The sequence below is a fragment of the Leptidea sinapis genome, chromosome 35, assembly GCF_905404315.1.
Source record: "Leptidea sinapis chromosome 35, ilLepSina1.1, whole genome shotgun sequence".
Classification (NCBI taxonomy): Eukaryota; Metazoa; Arthropoda; class Insecta; order Lepidoptera; family Pieridae; genus Leptidea; species Leptidea sinapis.
The window spans coordinates 10,072,378-10,099,379 of NC_066299.1; the positions used below are offsets into that span (position 1 = coordinate 10,072,378).

A 27,002-nucleotide genomic window follows, 5' to 3' on the forward strand; every position below is an offset into this window, starting at 1 on the left:
CCCGTATCAAATCTGTTCAAAACCATAAGTCCCACAATTTTATCTCTACTAGACTGAAATCGGACACACTCCTTTAACAAGTGCTCAACATCCTCAATTGTTCCACATAACTCACATACCTAGAGGTGACTCCGTAATTTTCATCAAAAATTTAAACTTATTCAAAGGCATGTGTCCGGATCTCAGTCTGTGCGCAATAACAATCAACCTCCTTTTAATCTTTACATTAAAAAACCACGGTATATGAGGAGGCTGAGACTGCAAAGTTCTATACCAAATTCCTTTTTCTAAAGATCTACGATCAAAGTACTCTCCCCATAAATCCTGACATTTCCTTTTATATTTTGGTAAGAATTCAGTAAAATCCTGTTTCATATACATCTTTTTACCCTTCAGTGTTGCTTGCTTAGCCAGTCTGTCCGCCTCCTCATTGCCCCTTAAACCAATATGCGATGGAACCCATTGCAATCTAAGTTCTTTTTTATTGGCGTGCGTCCTTGCAGACGCTATGCCAACATAATGGCTGACAGGCTTGCCCTGCATGTTTCAGTTTGACAACTCTCTCTGCTATCTCTACTTAAGCATTTTATTGAGATTAAACCTTTCATTGCGAATGCGACGGACAACTACTAGTTCATATTACAAAACAAAGTCGTCCACCGCGTCTGTCTGTCTGTTCGCGATGATCTCAAAAATTACAACACCGATTTTCATGCTGTTTTCCCCAAAAGAAAGCGTGGTTCTCGAGGAAGGTTTTAGTATATAATTTAAGTTTTTGTATATGTATGAACGATGTTTGTTGTAGGTGTCGGAAAAAAGTAAGCCGTTTGGGAGCTTTTAAAGAAAACGCTATTAAACCCTTTGAGATAATGTACCTACATATGGTGGAATTGTGTATCTTATATAGGTGTACAGAAAAGTCCGCGATGGCATAATATGACCTATCTATTAAGGATAACATACTATATCCATTTTTATTCTTTAAACAATTATAAAGATGTAATGTGAAGCTAACATACATAAATCCGATGCTGATAGTTATCATTTTATTATTTACTACATATTATAAAATCATTCAGAAATACGCTTTTGTTTCATTTTTGACTCATGAACTTAGATTACACATTTCCGATGGCTTAGACTACATTATTCCCAACTAGTAGTATAATAGTAATATAATCGTATAATTTTAGTGGCGATTTCGAATCGTTTTGATTGTATTCTTTAAAATAGGCGAATAAAGTAATGGCCAAATAAGCCACCACAACCTCACTGAGATTATACTCTTTTTTAACAGACATGTCTTCTTAAAGAGATATTACTACACTATTAGATCATTAATACGTCCAGATAGACAGCGGTGAAAACGTCGAAAAAAATTGAGTTTAGATTTAACCTCCATTTGGAGCAATGCACGGACATTGACACAAAGTGTAATACAAATCGCGAGTGTAAGACATAGCTTGTCGCGAACACTAAACTAATATTCCTGGTTAATAGTAGTACTAGTTTTCTCTTTTTTGACAGTCATAATAGTTATTTATGCAACTGTTGTGTAATAAGGGGTATTAAAACACGAATTTGGATAATAGTATCACATGAGTGTTTTAATACCTAATTATCAACAGTTGTATACAAGACTTTATCTACACCCAGAATATGAATCCTCTAAAAGATTCTGAAACAGTTAGCTTACTGCTAATATTAAAACAGCCAGTCCTAGTACTAACCTAATATCATCCATTACTGATTATATACAAATAAACTAAGTATTAATGAAATAATTATTTATTTTAGTAGTAATTTATATTTTGTATAGTGCAATAATTAAAATTCACTTGAATATTATGTTCTTTTGGAAATTAATTGCTGATTCGATCGAAGAAAAATGGCGGGGATTCGAATAACCTACATTTTTTTACGGCGCGCGACGTTCTGGTGTTGTGGAACGCGCGTAAACCAAAATGTTCTTTTTTTGAAATTCATACAGATGAGAGAATGTGGCTGTCTATTAAAACTCTTTAAGCATGAAGGGAATGAAAAAAAAATAGGAGTGTTGTTATGAAATTCAGTACAACATTACAACACTCGTTTGGATGATGTAATGGTTATTAGAACATTGGGTGTTTTAATGTTGGCAATAAGGTAATTGTTTCAGAATCTTTAATAGAGGATTTAAAGCATGGGTGTAGATAAAGATATATTTTGTACTTATTTTAAAATCAATAGTGCGCAAAGATGCTAAGGCGCTGACTCAGCGCTGTAAGGATTTTGATGGCAAGACTCACACATCTGATCAAATGAGCTTAATACTGTTAAGTTTATAAATCCTTCCAAATTAGGTAAGATGCACAAGATCGACGGCTTAGATTATTTAATTAACTATGCCCAAATCAGCCCATTGCTTGACTGTTTAGGGATTTTTTTATTAATTTATTTAAATTAACATACTTATCCGCAATCCAGCCAGTTGCCATCATGGACACAATCATTCCAGCATTGTGTATACATCCCACTAGTGTAGACTTCCATGTTTCGCATCCCAAATTCAACTGCAATTATTAATAAGTAAAATTAGTTACAATATACATTCAGTTATGGAATGAACAAGGAATTTTATAGCTTTGAAATTAAAGTATTCAATACCAGCCGCCCAAATTTATAGGCACGTGAAATTTCACTCCGAGTAAATGATCGCAAAACAATCTGGCAAAGTTGATTAGCAAAAAAGTTGCCATTAAAAGAGAAAAAGGGAATAAATTTAACGCTTATTTATTTATACTAGACATCGCCAAAGGTCGTTTCGTTCTTTTGCCATTTGATCAAAAGTTCAAAAAGTAATATGAATTTATACGAGCTTTTTTTCCTCAACCTGCACCAAAATCGCATGGACAGTAGAAATAACACCAGTGTCGTATCGCCCAGTTACATAGCGCATGTGAATAAGATTTAAATAAGACATACATGTATGTCAACACTATTGAAGTATTTTAAAATATTTTACTTTCTATCGTTAAAATAATCAGTTAATAGTTAGTATATAGTATTTAACATATAATGTAAACGAACATCCCTTTCTTCATCATTTTCATTACTTCGACACAAACGAACTCTTTTATTCTTTTACCGATGATGGACTGTGTCCTATTTTGATCTACCCCGAATAATTAATTAGGTGTATTTTAAAAAGGTATCCGACACTGTTAGGTAAGTTTAAACCTGAAAAAATCAACATAGACAAAGACCTCTATAAGGATTGATGACATAATTGATACGGTCAACCTAATTACGCAAAAAAATAATTACCTTCCAGAAAAACCACCGTTATGATTATGGGCTAATTGAAGTGGCTCGAAGCACCTTTAGTAAAATGAAAAAAGTACTTTGCAACCACGGTCTTAAGATTTCCTTGCGCACTTGTTTATTGCGCTGTTAGATATGGCCCATTCTATGCGGATGTGAGGCGTGGAATATTAAAGAAGACCTCGTGAAACGTATAGAATTTTGAAATGTGGGCATATAGACATATGTTGGCCATTAGTTGGACTCACAAGATCACGAATGTGGAAGTTCTGCGCCGCGTCAATCAAAAACGAGAACACATGCAACCCATCAAGATGAGGAAAGTCGCATATTTGTGGCACGTGCTTAGGCACGAGAGGTATAAGGCATAAAAGGCATTCAATATACTTATCCGCGTTATTGCAATATACTTGACACAACTACAGCTTCGGAAACAAATGGCGCTCTGAGAGAGATGAAACGACGCAAGAAACTCTCCAAGCATTTTTTTGCGCTCTTCTTATTCAAATATACAATATTGTACGAACTCCTACAACTCATCATGATGGGAAAAGTTGCCTGAATATAAGGCGTAGGTCTTAGAAGATGGGCGATGATCAAACCAGGGGCACCGTGGTGTGAGTCAACTTATTATGATGCTTAGGTGGCTCAAATTGTATTTAATTTATTTATTTAAAGAAACAAAGGATAATACTATGAAATAAATGAGTTATGACTCACTCTGCATCGGGGAGTCCACACGAACTGACTGCCGCTGACGCTTTTGTGCATACCTACTATTACTTATACATTCATACAAACATACATACATTCATGGTAGGTTCAAAGCCTCTCAGTTTTTCAATAAACTAAATCTATTCTTTCCAGCATATAGCCGGACCATAGGTTCCATCTGTGAGCTATCATTTTGGCCGCCCTGGCCCCGCCCATTTCCCTGGATTCTTGAGCTACCGGCATATAGGAAAGGTTTTTTTTACAGGGAAGTATAAAATGGATTTAGAATTTTAGACTTAACATAGCATAACTAAAAAAAAATCCTATACCTACATGTGCCTATACCTTCTAATCATTATTCATACCACAGAACAGTTCTGTGATTCATACACATATTCCGGTACATTTTAAATAATGCGACATAATAAAGGTGAATATTTATTTGTTAGATTGCCAAGATAAAACAAATTATTTTAGAGCCATCTGAGTTGGCACACGGTAAGTATTTAATTACGTATTAGCATTGCAGCAAATATCTGTCTATAATGAACTGTGCATGAATTATATTCATGACCATAGTACTAATGTACAAAAATATTACAATGAAGATTTTTCTTCAAGTAGTAATTAAAATTAAGTTTTCAAAGTCAAAGTAAAAAAAAAAAACTTTTTTCACTGTAAAACTTTATAAGTTATTTAGTGCAAGTCAGGATGAAGTACAAAAGTTACAATAGCATTCAAATGAGAATAACAATATTCATTAACAAAATTTAAAACATTAATTCCAACTATCTTTATCACTCAAATAATCTTTCACATTATAATAGGCCTTAGATGTTAATTAATTTTTTACGACACATTTAAATTTTTTAATAGGTAATATTTTAATTTAATTTGGGAGTTTATTATGAAATATAACACAATCCACTTTAAAAGATTTTGCAATTTTACGGAGCCTAGTAGATGGAATTGCGAGTTTATATTTGTTTCGAGTATTGACACTGTGTACATCACTATTCTTTTTAAATTGGCTAATATTTTTATGAGCGTATAGGAGGTTCTCGTATATGTACTGGCAATGTACTGTCATAATATTTATTTCACTAAACTTTTGTCTCAATGAATCCCTTGAACGCATTTTATAGACTGCTCGAATTGCTCTTTTCTGCAGCACAAATATGTTTTATTAGTTAGTTTAGTTATTCGACAAGGGAAGACAACTCTTGCAATATCATACAAAATAGACAACGTTCACCAATTAATGTAACTGTTACTGCTAAGGATAATCTATACTTATAATAAATCTATAGAGATCAAATTACTGTGCAAAGAAAAAAATTATCACAACCGAGTCAGGGGGATGTAACAAGAGAAATAGAACAAGTCCCGATTTTTTCAAATTTATTGTTTCTATGTCTGTTTGTCTGTTTGTCTGTTTCTACGGGCTCTTCTCTGAAACTACTGGACCGATCAATTGAAATTTTGTATGATGATACCTTACATCCCCGGTCAACATCTTAGATACTTTTCATCCCGGAAAATTAAAGAGTTCCCGTGGTACAGTTAAAAACCTATACTTATTTATATAGCGTATATACACAACAACTTATACACATAATTTAATAAAATTTGGCATGTTGATACCTTATATTACCGGTCAACACTTTAAATACTTTTTATCCCAGAAAATTAAAGAGTTCCCGTGGGATAGTTAAAAAAAACTTAAGTAACTTATATTGCTTAGAGCACAATAATTTATGCACATAATTTAATAAAATTTAGTATGTTGATACCTTATATTGCCAATAAAAATCTTGGATACATTTCATCCTGGAAAATTAACGATTTCCCGTGGGAATGTTAAAAATGTATAGTTTCATATATAGCTTAGCACACATCAATTTAAGCGCCTAACTTAATAAAATTTGTCAAGTTGATACCTTAAATGTGTATTATAAAATTTATTTATTTTATTTTATTTATATTATTATATTATTATACTAGATACTACTACCGCTTCGGAAACAAATGGCGCTCTGAGCAATGAAACTCTCTCAGCATTCTTTTTTTTTGCGCTCTTTTCAATAAAAATATACAATATTGTCATTGATATACAAAAAACCCATAAAGTACAGTCATTTCTATCGCTATAAAATAATCATAATCTAGTCCCGGCTGTCCGATCACTTAGATATTATGTTTTCGGAGTAGTAGGATTTACGACAGAGCCATTTTTTGATAAAACATTTTAATTTATTTATAGATAATTCCTGAAAAGTGGCTGTGTTTTTATTATAAAAGTGTATACATATACCCTTTAAGCTATTATGTATCTTATGAAGCCTACTAGAATTAGTTACAAGCAATCCCTTATTTCTAGTGTTATAATAAATAAAATCACTATGAAGAGCAAAAAGGTGACGATTATTGTGAACGTATATTAAATTTTCATAAATGTACTGACGTCGTCCGATCGCGCGCATGCCCGTCCCACCACCTGCCACCGCACCGCACTACATATCGCGCACTCGGTTGTTAATCGTCATCGTCATAACTATTCAAATAATGTAACTAACAAAATTTATCTACAATAAATATCTGTTATGTAAGTGTTATTCTGATATGTAAGTTATATTATTGTAAACTTTCAATAAAATGCATTAAATAGATTTCGCGTGAAAGAGTATCAAACATACATCCATACACCCAGACGTTCATACATTCTTACAAACTTTCGTATTTATAATAATAGAAGATACTTCTTTGGAAAGCCAGAGGGCAGCACAGAACCTGTGAAAATCGCAGCCCTACCCTCCAGAAATCTATACATTCGTACAAACTCTCGTATTTATAATATTAGAAGATACTTTTTTGGAAAACCGGTATGACGGTAGGGACCGACATTTTCACAGGTCCATACATCCATACATCCAGACATTTAAACATTCTTACAAATTTGTTGTCAATCAAAATCGCTTACAGTAACAATACTATATTCGCTTATCTTCTCTATCTTGGTGAATCTCCGTTAGAGATGTTTTTTTCTCTCGCACACTTCGTTTGTCTATACGCTTCTATATTGTAAGTCTAAGTTTAAGACAATTTATCGCTTATAAATTCGATTATACGGCTTTTGTAACAATATTTTTGGGCTACCAAAGAATGGTTCAGATTTCAGAAGACGACGATGCCACGATGGAAGCCAGCATTCAGTAGAGGACGCATCATGAAGTGAAGTCACCAATGCGCTCACTCATGTTAGGATAAGCAGATTCAAGCCTATTACATTCCTCGAAATGGATGATGTTAGTATCTGGGCATAACCCTAAATTGTTAACTTAACTTCCCGAATAACAATGATAAGAGACCTGCCATGATAAACATATCATTAGCTAATATACGAATGGCTCCAGGAGGGAGGCGCTAATACCAAATACTGTAAAGATAATACAAGCAAATCATAACATATATGGCTGAATTGTATACAACCCGAAAGATACACATAAACCTAAATAGAAACTTCCAGTGAATGAATATATGAATATTATAAGGCCTTATAAGACCAATATAAGGACTTTGACTAGCAGTGGACGTCTTACGGCTGATGATGATGATAATGAAGATGATGAATATTGCAATAATGTTGCAGGCGGCTGTTAAGTCGTTAACATCATCTGTACGCAATGAAGATTCTCTCACCCGCAGATTATTAAATCAGCAGAAGCTTGAAGCAGCAGAAGTTACTGGATCTGGTTACTACTTTTGAGCCGGACTGCTCTTGGAAAGCTGCTGTTGGAGTGAGGCCCTTGGTAGTATTAGAGCAATTTGAGGATCTAACCAGTGGGAGGATCCTTTGCACAGGATGCCGGCTAGGTGAAGCAGTAATGTGTAAGCATTACTGTGTTTCAGTCCAAAGGGCGCCGTAGTGAAATTACTGGGCAAATGAGTCTTGACATCTTATGTCTCAAGGTGACGAGCGCAGTTGTAGTGCCGCTCAGAATTTTTGGGTATTTCAAGAAACCTGAGCGGCACTGCATTGTAATGGGCAGGGTGTTTCGATTACTATCAGCTGAACGTCCTGCTCTTCTCGACCCTTATTTTCATAAAAAAAAATAGCCTTACAATCCTTATACTTAAATATAATTATATACTGCACCTGAACACTTAAGGATTCTACGCCTCAAAAGCCAATGGGCCTTTACGATGTCTTTTAACACCACAACAGAGTAAGTACAAGCCACAAAATATCCACGGATTAATAGCTTCACCCCCAAACATGTTAAAAAAAAAAAGAGTGAGAATTACTTGTTTTTTGGATTGCTACGTCCATCTCTACTTAGGACAAATTTTAATACGATACTTTTACAAATCGATATCTGTCGATTTAATTTATCGTTTTCAATTTGAGAATGAGCAACGCTCGAAATTTAAACCAGTTAAATATATCTACTTACCAATAAAAGAAAACGCATGCGCAGTGATAGTAATAATTACTCATTAAGTAGGTACAAAGCTCGAATCAAATTCTGCTAATGACACTGTGATGCCAACGTCGCGGCAAATGCTCATAAAAAAACAAGTATTTCATTTCAGACATAATAAGCCATCCATAACCAATTTTGTATTATACCAATGGTATAATATTTTATTAATAGGTAGGTACCTAATGAAACATTAATTATAACACATTTAAAACAACTAACTTGTTTTAAGCAATTACTAACAGGGAATAATTATAGTGATGAACTTTGATATTCGCTGTTCTTGCTATTGCTATTGCTAATGCTATTGTAGGTATACGTTATGAAACTTGAATGTTGCGAGCGAGAAATGGGATATAAAGTATATTAAGTTTATAAGCTGTATGCCTAACTTTATGTTAATGCACTAACGCGTTATATTTATATCGTTATAGTTATGTTTTAAAAAAAATATAACATATTTCATTATATTTACATCTTTGTAACAATATGTAAGTAATTATATTATACAATTATTGATAATGATACAGGATGTTATTGATATAATATCCTCAACCTTACTGATTGATTCGCCAACAATAAACAGGTATAATATTACATAATAGACAGATCGTTGTTGTTCTTAGAATTAAATTACCTACTCAGTATACATATAAATAGAAATACAAATATTTACGAAAACAACACGAGTTATGAACTAAAGTCAATAGTTATTGTAGGTAGGGGTCTTACTGCGCCGTAAAGTAAAGACCGACGGACCAACCAGCGGTGGAGTTTCACCACTGGAGATCACTTCAAAATGAACCGAAAATTCACGCGTACCACGTAAATGTCTGTAAGTATCAATTAGTTTTTACACCTCTTACCTTAAACAGACACTTAGGCTGAGAGCGTACTTAGACGTTGCTCAGACTTCACTTACATAAAACTCAGCTGAATGTAAACTTAATATCATAATCTTTGATCTTGTCATAGTCATGACAGCTGAATTTTATATGTGAAAATAAGAGACGAGACGAGCGGGACGTTTAGCTAATTGTAATTGATACGCCCTACCCATTACAATGCAGTGCCACTCAGGATTCTTGAAAACCCCAAAAATTCTGAGCGGCACTACAATTATTGCGCTCAGCACCTTGAAACATAAGAAGTTAAGTCTCATTTGCCCAGTAATTTCACTAGCTACGGCGCCCTTCAGACCGAAACACAGTTATATTTACTGCTTCACAGCAGAAATAGGCGTTGTTGTGGTACCCATAATCTAGCCGGCATCCTGTGTAAAGGAGCCTCCCATTGGTATGCTGAGCTTAAGATAAGACAACTCAATGCAAAAGTAAAATTCGCCTTTTTTCACACTCGACTACATTTTATGTGTTTAATGCAGTTATACTTCAGTTTCTGGAGAAGCAATCTCCATTCCTAACTGAGTACACTTGCTCCGGACTTCAAGTTCTTTTCCTTCAGATATAGTAGTCATTGTAAGTAAACATTATTAAAGTGGAAATAACTCGTATGGCTATATACTCTGAATTCTCACACGAGATAAATAATGACAATTTATTTTACATATAAATTTTAACACTTCAGAACCACATAATATAATTATCTTTCATTAAAAAGAATCTCTCTCATAAAAAACCCTTTCATTCATAATTTCAACGACTGTCTTACGAATTTTAGATCAGGTCACGTGGCCTGACACGAGTTTAACATTTTATAATTTATACCCATCCCAAGAAAAGTTACGCAATGCCGCTTAAGAAGTTTTCATTTCAAAATAAAAAGGATTGTGTGGTTTTATGAAACCACGGTAAAAGTGAAACGTTTTTTTTTCATTATAGACATTTAATTAAAATATTTTATAGGGTATAAAAATCGCTTTATCAATCATAATTTTAAACTTGGAAAATTAGAATAATATGAGTAATAGTCTATACACTACACGGTCAGCTGCTGCGAACTATAGGCGCCGCCCGACCGTCACGCGACGTGCAACAGACAGACGAAAAAGTTTGAGACGATGTAATAAAAGGTTCACTTTTAAATTGGAGTTTGAGTTATATCCATCAGTTCATAGCACATCACCATATTATAGCTTATTGTACATTTTATCACGCTCACTAAAAACCCTAACGGTTATTTAAATCCATGACGTTACCGGCAACATTACGTAATGTTTTCTGTATTATGTCTGTTTTCGTTCATATCAAAATATTCGGCCTTGTCATTTAGAATCAAGTTAGATCCTACTAACAGAACAGGCTTATATCAAGTACCTATATTTATTACTTACTGGCGACGCGACCCGGTTTCGCACGCACTGTATAACATTTATGTCTCATAATCTTGTTGCATAGAGCACATGGATTAGATTTTAATAAAACAGAAATGTATTTGAACACTTACTTGGCAACACAATTTAAATAATTAACTTTATAAAGGATTAAAATTGTAACAGATTGTTTACATAAGTTTTTGCCCAAAAGTTCACATTCTTCGTCTCAGAAACGTCTGGCTAGCTAAAATAATAACAAAAAAGGAACTTTTACGCAAAAGTAATGTAAAAACACAGTAACAATTACACTCTTTTTAAATCCTCTAAAAAGTGTTTCATTTAAATGTGTAACACTCGCCTTAATCAAAGAAAATCCTATATTGACAACAAAAACCAAAAATGCGACAGTTTAATTGGTTATATATAGATGAGGCATTTTTCGTTCATTGAGGAAAAAACTGTGTGAACAACGGAGAGCTTAGACTATCTAACTGAATGAGAAAGGCATTGGTAGACGATCTCAACAAAAAATACGAGCTCTTACGTTATACCAACACTCGCAAAAATACCTACAGCTGAGTTTAATTTTGTTAATAATTGAGTTCCTAATGAAAATCTGATACTTAGCACCATAATTTGACATGTCTGATGACATGTGCCTCCCATATGAAAAAAATGCGTTTATCCAAAATTTATTTATAAATTAATAATAATAATTTATTTATAAGTTTAGGATTTGCAGGTATTTTCTTTTTTTTTAAAAGGTGTACTTATGTACGCACGCAAAAAGTTATTCTTGTTTAGCGTAACAAAGCAAAAATCATTATAATTATTTATTCCTCGTGCTGTGCTACGTTTGTAGAAAGAACAATACTGTAAAAATCTAACAAAGATGGCTTTGGCAATTAATTATTAAATAACGAATACGGCTGTATGGGCTTTAAACCTTTGCCTATCCTAATTATGGACGAAGAAACCAAAATAAATAACGAATGTCGCAAACGTCAGAAAATTTTAGGAACCAACTTAATGCTGTTACTTTTCCATCCAACTTCATGATGGACATATAATTTGCAGTCTGATAACGGAACGGCAAAAATGAGCTTAAAGACAATGTAAGCACACTTTTCTCCTTAGTCACGTGTCAACTGTGTGTCAATCAACAACCCTAAGTGTGCAATAATGAGTGCTTAAATAATACATTAACGACTCGAAAAAGATGGTGTGACATATCATCGGTAAGGTTATTTTATTAATATAAGATTGATATGCAAAAAGCGCAAGTAATTTGAATAAAACGAATATTTTTCATTATATATGTTACAATTATTGATAAGTCCCCAGACAAGACCCGGTTGTCAGATTGGGACAGATGAAAGGACACAGTCAGAAATGAAAACAAAAGAGTCGCTCTTTTCAACCGACTTCAAAAAAGGAGGAGGCTCTCAATTCGTCGGTATGTTTTTTTTTATGTTTGTAACCTCAGAACATTCGGCTGGGTGAACCGATTATGATAATTATTTTTTAGCAATCATGAGAAAATCATAAAAGTCCTTAATTTGCTATTAGTATGTGTGCAACAAATTTACGAATAACTCAATATCGCACCAACCGATTTCGATAATTCTTTTTTATTGGAAACGATATACTTCAAAGGTAGTTTTGTGATAGTTTGGTTAGGTTCTGCTTATGGGATCCATGACAAAGTAACGGAACTCTTAAATTCTTAGGATCAACGATACTAGGCCGAATCTTTTTATCCGGATATTTGAGTAAAATATGATGATCAATGGAACTCCTTCACGACTTACAGTAAGAGTGCGAACTGTGGCAGAATTTCAAACAATCTGTAATAATATTGCAATGAGCTTACGTTTATTGCTGCATTGCAAAATTTAGTAGATCTATACAAATTTAGACAAAATATAGTTGAAATTCAATAAAAATAAAAATTAACAAAAAAACAACCGAAAGTATAAAAATAATTGCGTATTTTTATACAATCTAATTGATAAATCTAATTTTAGTAACGATTATTGCTATTTTTGGAGTCGGTGTTAGCCAAGGTAGGTTTGTAATTACATACTTAGTTATAGGATGTAGATGATGATGGAGAGATGTGCTAGAAGTGACTCTATCTCTCCATCATCACTACGTATACCAAAAAGATATCCTGGAAAAGATATCTAAGTCTAAAAGACAAATTTTATTTAATTCAAGGAAACTAACATTTAAATAACCAGTTTAACTAAGTATTTTATGTGAGTATAAATATTATATTTGAGTATAAGTTTCTCCTATTAAAGGTTACCTTAACTTATTCAACCCTAATCCCTTTAGAACGTAAAGAAGTAAGAAATATAAACTCAAGCCAATAAATAAACATACAAACTTTCCCCTTTATAAAATGGGTGTGATTTTTGATTAAAAACGTAAAAAACCTCCGACTGAAAATCGGTAAATAGGGACAGACTGACGAACGTAAAACTTATAGAAACCCTCTTTTTCGTCTGGATTTAAAAAAAATACCTCACTGCTACTCCGCTGATGTCAATGTCCAAATCGGGTTCTAAATTCAAAATACGCAGCTGAAACTGAAATAGTGTGAACATTACTGCCTATTGACCAATAATATTTAAAAAAAAAACTGGAGTAAACGCAGTAATGTATAGACTATGTCTATCGGTCGAAGGTTATTATGGTATCATTTGTGGCATGTGCCATATTTTGGTTTTGATTTTGTATGAGGTGCATTATCTGAATGCATAGAACGTCATTGTTACAAACAATTAAACACCTGAAAATACTGAAATTGTATTCGAATTCGTACGTTATAATATTATTAACAAGCAGTGCAGCCGATATTAATACCGTCTTTATGTGGCACACGAGGGCTATAATTGACGCTATTTATAAATTAGGTTCTAGAAACAAGAGAATCGTTGAAATATTAAAGAAATCAACATAACTGATAGCTCTCTATACAATCTTGATAATGTACCTAATGTGTTTGCTTAGGCATATAAATAGCGATTTTTTCGAAATTGATAAATATTGTTTACACCAGGTACTAAAATAAACCTATTATGCCTACTACTCGGGTTATTCGAGTTATTAGGGCTTTTGTTTTACAACATGATCTCAGGAAATAAATATCACACATGTACAACGAAATCTATAGTTGGTGGAAATTTTATTCCTCAGTAGTATGTTTGGGGTAATAACTCATAAGTTTGGGTTCCTAACGGTCGGTATCAAAAGCTATTCAAATTCAAACATGCCCCATGGAGTTAGTCAGTCTTGCAGACCCCCCAGGGACATCACTTCTTCGAAATAATATTGTTCAGTTACTTTCTTAATGGTACCATACCTTGGTAACTCTACTATTCCTTGAGTTAATTAAATAACTTTAATTGTAACAGACATGATTTCTGCTAAGTGCATTATGCACTTCCATATTGTTCAATACTCTAAGGTGGGACGTGATTTTATCTCTTCCGAGTTCGGACTTACCTCAGCAACAATCGAATTATTATTCTCAAAAATCCACTCGTGGCATTCCTCCAATACTTCGAGAAACGAGTTGTTTGAACACGTTTCGTTAGATTTGTAATGGTGATTGATGTTGACGACGGGTCGATAACACTTTGGGTCGACGTCTTCAGGCCACCAGCTCGGGGTTTCCACGGATGGCTTGATGCCGTCGCATTCTGGGACTCTGCACCTGATAATAATGCATATTATTTTACTATCGTCAAATAAAAAACAACCTGCAAGGAAATGTAATACTTGAAAATCTTTTCATTATCACGTCGTATAAAAACAAAGCCCGAAATAATGGAATATGACGTCATAAATTACACCATAGTAAGCTTCGACTTCTATATTATACATTGCTGCATCTACTCAAATTGCTTAAAATATTACTAGTGAATAACCACCAATGTAAATATTTATTCAGATAAGGTTACTTACGTTGAATATAGAACCCAATTCGGACAGTGACAGTTGACACACGACTAAGGAGAATAGTTGTATATTATTGTCTTAATATTCTAAGCTTTAAGCAAAGTTTTGCTGTTCTGCTATCAGGCTGCGATATATATGATGATATGTTCTATGTGTATAGAACCTCATTGGAAGCATGGTATAATTAAAGATATCTCAATTAATAGGACTACCTTCATAAAAAATATTGTCTGTTAGACGTCGGACTACTTCAGTAGCCAGTCTTGAATTTACTCTCATCCTGAAACCTCGCGCAGCGAACCTTATATGGTTTTTATATCATGAATAATGGTTTTGATATTTTACTTTTCCTGAATAACTTGAGAATTTCGACATTTTTACATTGCGAAACAAAGTTATAAATTACTAGCTGACCCAGCTAACGTTGTATTGCCATATAAAGTAATTAAAAAAAATCAATAATTAAAATTTTTAGGGTATAAAAATAGATCACGACCGATTCTCAGACCTACCAAATATATCATACATAAAATTTATCGTACTACAATAATCATTATATTCGTTTGCCATTTTGCAACTCTATTGGATGTTTGTGGATAGATTAGAATAATATTAAAATCGCAATACAAAAGTAAGTGTTGATCGTAGATGGGTGAAAATTTAAAGTCTAATACTTGCCGTAATAAAAAAAACTATTGTTCTTAGGCAGTGCGGTATCTAGTTGGACCGCAGCGGAGACCAAGCCTTAACATAAGATTAGTATTATATGAAGTATGTGAGTCAAGTGTAAACAATATGATATAAAACAACATGACCTATCTTTAAATAATACGAAGATGTATAACATAATTCATAGAAGTAGTTTAAGAATTTTCATATTATTATTATTCCATAGGTGTTTCTTGTCGGAAAAATTTAGAGTTAATAATTCCCGCTTTTGGTGGAAAATAGCATCTGTGAATATAAAAAAATCCAGACAAGTTCAAGTAGGACTCACCCACGGAGGGTTCCCTACAATTTTTTAATGATATAATGAAATAGTTTTTAGATTTTCCCCCATTCTTGTAGTATAAGACGGTATTACTTAAAGTTAGGTATAGTTCAACGGAAAATACACTATAAATTTTGATTTCCTTGAGAGTGTTGAAATATACGTCTTTTGCGGCATAAACGACCGTATATTTTTTTTCGTTATCTTAGTGTAACCTTTAGCCGATAGAGTGCAACGTGGGCACTATCCCACATCAGTGATGGTTTGTTGGGATATTAGCTATGAAAGAGTGACTGAGCCATACTTTTGTGAAAAAGGTATCAAAACATTGGCATAAGTGTATCAAGATACCATTCTTGAGAAGGTTGTGAAGCCCCTTAATAACACTATGTTCAATAACCAATAATGGTCCATCCAGCAACACTCGGCGCCGGGTCACAAAGCTCGGCCTACGCGGTCTTGGTTGGATACGAACGTTTCGGACTTCATCAGAGCTGAAGGCTGGCCGTCGTCTAGTCCCGATCTTACTCCACTGTATTATGATTTATGGTCAGTATTAGACAGTACGGCTTGCTATAAACGCCATGATAATTTAGAGTCCCTAAAACAATCCGTAAGTTTGGCAGAGAAGAATTTTCCCATGGAAAGAGTGCGTGCTTATATTGATAACTGGCTTCAACGTTTAAAGGACTGTATTGCAGCCAATGGAGACCACTTCGAATGAGCTTTTTATATTTTAAATTGTTTTATATTTATCTATTAAACTAGCTGTAACTCTAGCTAACTGTAAAAGTAATACATGTTATTATAAAGGCAAAGTAATAAACTTTATTAAATTGCTTAAGACTGTATAATAAAATATTATAACTATAACTCCACTTAAACACTTTTAGCTACAAATGTCCTCTACAAATTCATACAGCCTAAAAAATATTGTTTTCAACTCTGCTTTACATGAGATGACCATATTTTAACGTCATGACTTTATACCTCCTTTGGGCATATTTAATCTTGTGGTTTCATCTAGAGGATCTACTTTACAGTTGTTAACCTGCTCAACTCCAATATTTGCATATTAAAAATTGACTTGAGATGTCGCTCTTGTAAATCTAAACAATTTGTTATGTTTTTAAAGTTTTATTTATGGCGATACGTCACTCGAACGGTTAGCTCAGTTGGCAGAGTACAGGCACGGAACTCATAAAATGTTGTTTTCAAATTTTATTTGTATATTTATAGAAGCGAATTAAGCAGCTTGTGTGTATCGTGGGTATGGTGCTGTGCTTTTTGGAGTTTTAACCATGCCACCGGGCCGATACAACAGCCACGTATGCATGAACCATTTCTCATCTCCCTGGGTTTCAGTGGGATCTCAACTTTTAAATAGGATCTTAAGGTTTAATCTCTATGGTATTTATTAGTTTTACTCGAGGATTTGTCATTAGGGATATATCCTTAGCGGAATATAAAACTTAGCGCGGAATTTACACTCAATTAAAATTACAACATTTGGATATTAATGGATGATTCAATAAATTAGGGATATAGTAGTATATTTTTATCTTAAGCCGCCATTATTATTACATGTGTTATTAATGATTTACAATTTTCACAAAGGTGCAGGCTATTTACACGCCTGATCATATTTGTACATTATTGTATCCAATGCTCGGCTATTCCGTTGCCGAAAATAGCTGCCAGCGCTTGCATTTCCAGTAGCTCTATTGAGACGCATAGATTATAATATGCACAATATTCACTCACCCAAAACCTCACTGAGATCGGCATATTTGTAACGTTTGATGTCTTCGGTAGTTGAGGTAGTGCCAACTGAAGTAGCCTGGACATGAGAAGGAGCCAAAGTGTTGTAAGTGAATTAATTCATCTTAACCCCGCTATTCATCACCGTTATTATTTCCTTGTTCTATTTTTCTCTAATCTATGGTCGCCAAGAAACTTAAGTGTTAACGTATTCGATCGATATTTGAGGAAGTTACCTCGTTCTGGCGTGGGCAATTATGGTCTTACATTTGTCCTCTATCTCGCTTTTTAAGGCAATGTTGCTTATCATAGCTACCCAGACCATATGTCATTAATTATGCAACAACTGTTCCTTGCAGCTGCTCTGTTGTGGCATATTTAGTATTTGATAAGGATCAGTGACAAAATAGAGTTAAACTTATTCAAAATTTTCTTATGTCGAATGATTTGGTTTTGTTTAATGCCAAAAATAATATTGTGGCTTTCAGAATCTATTTAAAATTTGTCAGGGAACGTTGCGACGCTTACAGTTTATAGGGACCAATAAAACAATCCTGTGAAGATGACCACAGGGAAACAGAAGCAGGTATACCACTGTCTCGATAAGAAATGAAAGGAAGGGAAAATCGCAGCGCTGGCACAAACTGGTGCTATATAGCAAATATCGAATAAAATGGGCAACTTTTGGGGAGGGCGTTTAACCAACCTGTTTCATCGAAGAGGACAATAAATGAGTATGGGTCACGTGTTATTTTATTTAAATATTTTTATGAAAGCCAACAGCTAGTTGTACATACATTAAAATAATTTACAACGTTTTATACGTGCATTCATTGTATGAATTCTTCATTTTTTCGTGTATGGCATAATTACAGTGTTCCCTGTGTTGAATTGGTGCCAATGCTGCGAATATGTGCGTATTAAAAAAACACGTTCTCATAAGGGTGTAATGTATCTATGTAGTGCAGTCCCCCATACTCTTTTGGATACCTATCGAGGCAGCGAATTCATAGAACGCCTTGTCGTCTAGGGTAAAATGGTAGGCATTAAGACCTCGCGGAAAGTTACCTATGCGATGGGTCGACCAAATTTGCTGTGGGCGTACCCGTACATAAGTGTATTCGAATTACCTCTAGCATATAGCAGAGAGATGGCGAAAAACTGTGAGGTGATTTGAGAGGAATTACCTTTACTAAAATTGCGCTTTGTTTGAAGGTTTTCGTATATATGGTAGGTTTTAGGATTTGGTGTTTATTTTTTGGAGAGGGTGGCTACTTGACTAGTCCTTATGAGTCCTTGGAACACCGCGCCCAGAATTGAACTATTGTGTTTGCCAATCATACTTATAGCTCGGCTTCAAGCCCTGCCAACTTTACGAACTGCAGTATCTTCTTAACGTGAGTACTAAAAATAGCACCTATATAACAATAGAGCATGGTGTTGTCGCCAAGGATGGTGTTACGCTTATGCATTATAAGATCTGCAAGTTTTATCGTCATTGATTCTGACCACAGGTGCCTGTTTAGGCGACAGTGCCCAGTTAGCTTTTTCCTATTCAATGATAGGAATTCTTTCGCGTATCTGTAGGTGAGTGCCGTTATCAGTACTTTGTAATGATTTAAATCTGTTGAGTTGCTCCAGCGTTTATGTGATGCAATGTGCTTCTTGCTGACATTAGTATCTCAGGCTGTGCCGATTGGCGTTCTTGGGCAGGTAGCTAAAATAGGTTCCGGACCATATTGGACTGCTTTAGCTCCAGCTCTTGTAAGCTCATCGGCCATTTCATTGTCCACAATTCCGGCATGCCCTGGGACCCATCTGAGAATCACTCTGTACTTCATGCCTAATTAAGGCATTCAATGCAGTTTTTGACTATTTTTGACGCCGTCAAGTCAGCGTCTAAAACCAACAATACTGACTGATTGTCAGAGTGAATTTACATATTTGGCTCAAGTAGCCTTTTTGGATACTGGTTTCTTCGCATTATAAAATGGCGTATACCTCTTTTTAAAAAATTGAGGCAAAACTCCCCAGATTTGCGCTGGATTTAAACCTGAGGCGTTCTACATAGATCCCTAAGGCCAACTTCATTTTATATTTTAGACACAAGATCGGTAACACTATAGTGACAATTCTTTCAAGAAATAATTTTAGAATTTGTTTTAAAACTGATCTATTATTGCTGCTAGAAGAAGTAACTGACGTAGTGGAAAAATAACTAAAAAGAAGAAAGGGAAATAACTAAAATTTTCCTGGAAAAATAAAACTAGATTTCACTCTTTCGTTTTCATCTACTGCAAATAATTACAGGAGCCTCAGTCATCCGTTTCGGTTGCCAAAATCATCTATATCGCAAATTATATGCGAAGTTTGTCAAGAATTAAGAAGAGCATTAGTAGGTAATCACATAAACTCAACAAATTTTCTTTATTATAATTTACTCATACTCAACATTTCACTTATAAAATAAAATAATAAAAGACACAATAATAATATATTCTCTGTACAAAGAACCAAACTGAAGAGTTTGGTATTGAGTTAACTTTATTGTTAGGAAAAAAACCTATAGAATTCAACAAAAAATGCGTGTGAAGTGCTTGATTATACGTTGAATAGTGATTCAACGTATAATCAAGCACTGGCAAACAGTTTACACTATTCCGGACTCCGGTGGCCTGTGGCACTGGAATGGGCGAGCTGGAATGAATACAAGTTCGTCAATCCAGTCCAGTTGACTGGAATGGTACATTACAGTGCAGGTACACATTGTTCCAGTGTCATTCCAGCGCTGGACTGGAATAATGTGAACCGAGCATAATACTTGTATTTGTTGGATGTAATTACTCATTATGACGGTAATGATGACCATCATGTACACGAAGCACACACAACAAGACAACAAGAAATAATCTATATTATTTAAACACTATCCATATATTGGATGCAGCAACTTACAAACTAATTCGTTATATATATTACAGCCATTATACTATACTCTATTTGATTGAAAAGAGTGGCCGTTGAGTTTCTTATATGTTCTTCTCACGAGCTCAACTTTTTCCGAACATATGGTAAAATCAGTAATTTAAAAGAAATATTTATAGTGATAATTCAAAAGTGCCTAATTGAGTAAAGTTTATTTGACTTTGAATATAAAAAAGGTGTGACGATATGACAGAAGTCGCCCCTGAATTTTATAATTGATAACTAAAAATGAATTCATTAAAAGAACATAAAACATTTATAAATATTAAAATTATCATTAATGATTGTACTCCGCAGAGACCGTTTTGTATGATTTCCTTGTACTTTTTGTTGGGATATTTTGCAATTAGCACAGTTGACAGCTGAATGTTGAGTGGTTCTAGGACTTTGCAATCAAGTGTCGGGTTTATTTCCCTATTTTTTTTTAATGAATAAAATTAACATTTATACACAATTTGTCTTGCCACAAACTAGGGATATCCTATACTGTGGATGCAAGACATTAGACAACGATATATTTAATACAACATAGTTATACAAATACATATAAATATCCATGACTAGGAAACAAACATCAATATTGTTTGCACCTGCCGGGATTAGAAGAAATAAAAAAAATACAGTGACGTCCAGAGACTCCCGAAAGTTGAACCAGTGGGAGGCTCCTTTGCACAGGATGCCAGCTAGATTATGGGAACCACAACGGCGCCTATTTAAAAGGCATAAAAGGCATAAAAGGCATTTATTTTCTCAAAATTGATTCCTTTAGAATTCTTTTTGATGTCATTTCTTATACTACTAGATACTACTACCGCTTCGGAAACAAATGGCGCTCTGAGAGAGGAGAAGCGGCGCAAGAAACTCTCCCAGCATTCTTTTTTTTTGCGCTCTTTTCAATAAAAATATACAATATTGTACAGTTGCTATAAAATAATCACAATCTAGTCCCAGGCTGTCCGATCATTTATATATTCAGCAGTGGAGTAATAGGATTTACGACAGAGCCATTTTTTTATAAAACATTTAAATTTATTTGTAGACAATGCCTGAACAGTGGCTGGGACTTTATTGTAGAAGTGTATACATTTACCCTTAAAGCTATTATGTATCTTATGAAGCCTACTAGAATTAGTTACAAGCAATCCCTTATTTCTAGTGTTATAATAATGAAAATCACTATTAAGAGCAAAAAGGTGACGATTTTTGTGAACATATATTAAATTTTCATAAATGTACTGACAATAAACAGTCATAATATTTATTTCTTTAAATTTTTCTTTGAGAGACTGCTGCTGCCAAGCTGATATATAGCACGAACAGCTCTCTTTTGCAGAGCAAACACTATATCAATGTCAGCAGCATGACCCCATAGTAATATACCGTACGTCATGATGCTGTGAAAATAACTAAAGTACACTAATCTAGCGGTCGCAACATTCGTGTACTCTCTAATCTTTCTAACTGCATATGCCGCAGAGCTGAGTCTATCTGCTAGATGGGTAATATGTGGACCCCACTGAAGCTTTTTATCTAACGTGATACCCAGGAAGACCGTAGTGTCCACAAGTTCCAATCTCTGGTCATTTATAAGTACGTTGGTTTGTACCTCCGCTGTGTTTGGTGTAATGAACCGTAAACACTTTGTTTTTTTACTGTTTAAGTGCAGATTATTCGTCTCAAACCAACGCACTATCTTTGAGAGTGCATTGCTTACCTCGTCATCAATATCCGCACGTCGCTTCACTTTAAAAATAAGTGAAGTATCATCAGCAAACAATACAATCTCATGGCTATCATCTACCACAAACGGTAGATCGTTAATATATATAAGAAACAAGAAAGGACCGAGAATAGAACCCTGTGGAACACCTATTCGCACAGGTTTACCCGAAGACCGTTTGCCATTTACATCGACTATCTGAACTCTTTCGCTTAAATATGATTTTAACAGATTTAGGGCTCTATTTTTCACTCCATAATGCTTTAGTTTTAGGAGTAACGTTTCATGGTGGACGCAGTCAAATGCTTTTGACAAATCACAAAAAATGCCCAATGCATCCTGTGACTCTTCCCAGGCGTCAAAGATGTGCTCAATGAGTCTAGTACCCGCATTAATTGTTGATAAACCCCTAGTGAAACCAAACTGATTTTTGTTCATTAATTTACAAAAATGCATTTGTAGCTGTTGAAGCAAAAGTTTTTCAAAAATTTTACTAAAAACAGGCAGCACTGAAATAGGTCTGAAATAAGCAGGGTCAAAAGAACTGCCCGATTTAAACAAAGGTATAACTTTGCTGTATTTCATGAGGTCAGGGAACACACCCTCATCTATGCATTCATTAAATATTATTGCTAATTCAGGTGCTATAATGTCAAGTATGTATTTAACAATATTAGTCGAATGGCCCCATAGGTCTTTTGTATTTTTTAGGTTAATTAATTTGAAGATTTTTATTATATCGCTACCTGTAACATACTTAAATTTCAAGTCAGTAGAAGATACTGGTACGTGTAATTTAAGCATATCATATGCTGCTTTTGGCGAAGCGTTAAGGTATTTGGTCGTGACAATCGGGATTTCGGAGAAGTATTTATCAAATTCATTTGCAATTTCTATTTCCGAATTTATAACGCGATTATTAATATTTAAACAGATAGAGGTGTTACGGCAATTCGATCTACCAGTTTCATTGTTAATTACACTCCAAGTCGCTTTTACTTTATTATTACTGTTTTTAATTTTATCTGCAATGAAACGTGTTTTCGCTTCATGACAAACTATTTTAAAAAGCTTGGAGTATTTTTTTACATATATTTTAAATTCTTCACTATTATTGTAATGTTTCTCATAATAAAGGTCATATAAGCGTTTACGACTTTTGTGGATACCCATTGTTGCCCAATCATTAAAACTATGTTTGTTGTTTACTGTCACCGTTACTGGAGTAAAAATCCTGTCAAATTCCTCACAGAAGGAATTGAAGACTAAGTTATAGTGAAAATTAGCAGTTTCACCACAGTGTAAAAATGGTATCGTATTTACCAAATTATTTCTAAACCTCTCAAGACGGCTACTGCCGTGAAGCAGTAATCTGTAATCATTACTGTGTTTCGGTGAATGGCGCCGTAGCTAGTGAAATCACTGGGCAAATGAGACTTAACAACCACTGTTGTCAAGGTGACCAGCGCAGTTGTAGTGCCGCTCAGAATTTGTGGGCTTTCAAGTTTCAAGAATGTCTCGTCTCTTATTTTCATAAAAAAAGCGAAGATTAAAAAGCGGTGTACACAAACACGGTACATAAGTATTTTTAACAAAACTATTTCTTTTTCCGAAACGACCCGATGGTTTTTACAATTTCGGTTTTCGTGTGCTACAAAATAGGTATTGAACCTATCTAAACAAATCAAAGATAAGAAAATTTAATCTATATTGCTAAATTTCTTACATTATCTTACATTGCTAAAATATGTGTCTGATTTTTATGTTTTTCGACAATATAATGTAGTAGTCTCTCTTTTTTTTCTCTATTTAATTTCAATTAATAGGTTTTTATAATTTGTACTCCTATTTCTTTTGTTTTAGTGTAGCCATAGTATTAGTTTTATTTTTTTTAAGTAATAAGGGGGAATTTTTTGTTATTTTTGTTGTAATTGTCCTATACTTTAGAACAATAAATTGTAACATAAGATTTAGAAAATTGTATTCTATATGATGTGGTGTACTTAAATACATAATTAAACAAATAAAAATAAATAGTAGTCTTAGGGTGATGGGCGCAGTGTGAACATCACACCTTAGGTCGTTTTGTGTTGTGTTACGACACTTTTAGGTAGGCTATGAAGCTTGACATTTTTTTGTATTTATTGGATCATCTTCTCGTACTCATTTAATGACATAAAAAAGAAACTTACCTATATTATTTCGGGCGATAGAAAAATTAAACAAATAAATTCCTTATCGATAATGAACCACCGTTCGCATTAGATATATCTCGGTAGGAATATTTAAAAAAAAATGCGGCGGCAACAATATATTATATTTTTCATGAGTACCAATTTTTATTTAATAATAATTAATTAGTTTCACAGCTACGTCAAAGAATGTGTCATAGTACAAGTAGCTATGTGAAGAAATATGAATAACACTTAGGTATTAAATGTTCTTGATATTATATATTACTAGCTCACTCAACGAACGTTGTATTGCCATATAAGATAATAAAAAGAAACAATAATTAAAATTTTTGGGGTATAATAGATGATTACCGATTCTCAGACCTACTAAATATATCCTAAGTAAAATTTATCGTACTACAATAATTATTGTATTCGATTGCCATCTAGCAACCCTATTGGGGACCTGTGGATGAAAAAGAATAATATAAAAATGCGATACAAAAACAGGGATTGATCGTAGAAAAGTGAATTTCGGAAGTTGTATGTATTTTTTAATGCTGAAACATAATAAAATTAAAATGATAAAGATTGTCAAAAAACTAAAATTATCATTTAGGGATATGCAAAATAGATGTTGGTGGATTCTAGACCTACCCCATATGCACACAAAATTTCATACAAACTGCTCCAGCCGTTTCGGAGCAGTTTGGTAACAAACACCGGGACACAAGAATTTTATAAATAATATTCACACGGACTAGTTAAAAAATAAGGACTCCGTGTCACCTTACTTATCAGTGTAGCGCCAAAACAAGACAATTAACGTGTAAATACATAAGCCCTACGCACACACTTACACTACTACAGGCCGATATTCGGCCATTATGAGAATTGTCATCGTCTGTGACAGATTAGTTTGCGTCTCAATAAAAAAATATTAAAAATGCCGTCGTGCGTTGTGAAAAAGTGTAAAAACAATACTTTATAAGTATTTGTGGACGTAAATGATTATTTAAGGGATAAAATATTGTGTAACTAGTATCCCCCGTAACCGCACACACACAAGTATAACGGTGCTTCGCTTGCTAATATCACGGCGCGGAGTCCTTCTTTTTTTACCCGTACTTGAATTTTCAAAAATTAAGTACATATTAATTGACCAAAATAAATCAATTTATCATAATATCAAATCGGAACAATCTGTAAGAAATCTAGTATCCGCGTGCTAGCATAGGCACTGACACCTATTTTCCATCCGCGTGCCGAGCTAGTCCGCATGCGTTTACTCCGAACGCTCCTTGCCACACGCAAGACAATGTCCCACCTGCAGCCAAACCGCGTTCCGCGCGCGTGCAACAAAATATGTATAAAATAATCGACAGTCGACACGGGGACGAGATGATATTTCACGTGACAGGAAAACCGCCCCTACTTCCTGCCGTCTTATGCGACCACATCAGGATGATTAAAATTTTGTTTTATACATAGTTATATCATGTGTTTGTTTGAAAATTTCAATTATTTGCTATAAATTTAAGAATTATTTTTTTTCGATTAAGATTAGATAGCTCTACCAGTGTATTCTTTAAATGTCGCCATTTTAGCAACACGCTATTATATAACACCCAGCTTCTTCGAAGCCATAATGATGCAATGAATTGTTGATCTCCTTTTTTGTTTGGCTCATGTCTGAGTTTTTTCGGAGTCATCATTATGGTGGATTTAAATGCAAGCTAAGCTTAGGCTTAGCGCGCATTCAAAGCGATAATTATGAATACGGACTTCGACTCAACTAGCTAGTCAAGTTGGAGCAAATTCTAAGAGCGCTTTCTATGATTCCCTATATAGATGCCTTCGACCACTTAAATGTATTGTACGTCCCGTTCTTTTCTCTCATAAAAATCTATTAAGCAAATCAGCGGGCCTACCATGAACTCTTATTGCGATTCAATTGACAACCTAAAATGAACTGCTTTGCTATTTCGTACCACGACGTGATTAGAGCTATCTAATTTAGGTTGACGTCAAATCAACTGATTAAATCGCAATGGTGTCAATTGAATGTCAAAAATGACGCCAATCGAATTGCAAACTGATTTAGTTCGTTCATTCATTCGTACCATGAGGTAATATTTAAACCTAAACTGGATAGCTTATGTGTCAAAGTGGGCGATTATATTATTATATATAATAGTGAAAACATACAGAAAGAAAAGTTTTATTGTTGAAAGATGAGATGAGCATACTTTATTGGACTTTTTTGTGAAACAAAATACTGAAAATAAATACCAAAAATGAAAATACTAAAGACGAAGCACTAAGGGCCCGGGCTATAGCCTGTTCGCAAGAACGAATTTAAAAAATTGTACTTAGTGATCCTGTCAAATCAAACATAAATGGAGGTAATAACTCATAACTCGTTAATTTTACGAAAACACCTAAGCAAACATTTAATTTAGCCACTTCATGGTACGAATTTTAGTGATTCAGTTTAGGTACCTAAACTGAACTGCATCGGAATCGCATCGCTTATTGAAAGTTGATGGTAGGCCCTCAGTTCAGCTATTTGAAAGTCTACACATAATATATATATATATAAATGAGAATGTATGTTTGTATGTTCCTT

General features: G+C 34.1%; 1 protein-coding gene across 1 annotated transcript in view; it reads right to left on the reverse strand.

Annotated features, from left to right (window-relative positions):
* Positions 1 to 27,002, reverse strand: part of LOC126975207 (organic cation transporter protein-like) — a 40,154-nt gene that overhangs the window by 7,391 nt on the left and 5,761 nt on the right. The window contains exons 2-3 of the mRNA XM_050822990.1: positions 14,287 to 14,497; positions 2,452 to 2,552 (exon numbers count right to left, since the gene is read on the reverse strand). Of these exons, the coding sequence (XP_050678947.1) occupies positions 2,452 to 2,552; positions 14,287 to 14,497 (312 nt within the window). The remainder of the gene's footprint in view (positions 1 to 2,451; positions 2,553 to 14,286; positions 14,498 to 27,002) is intronic.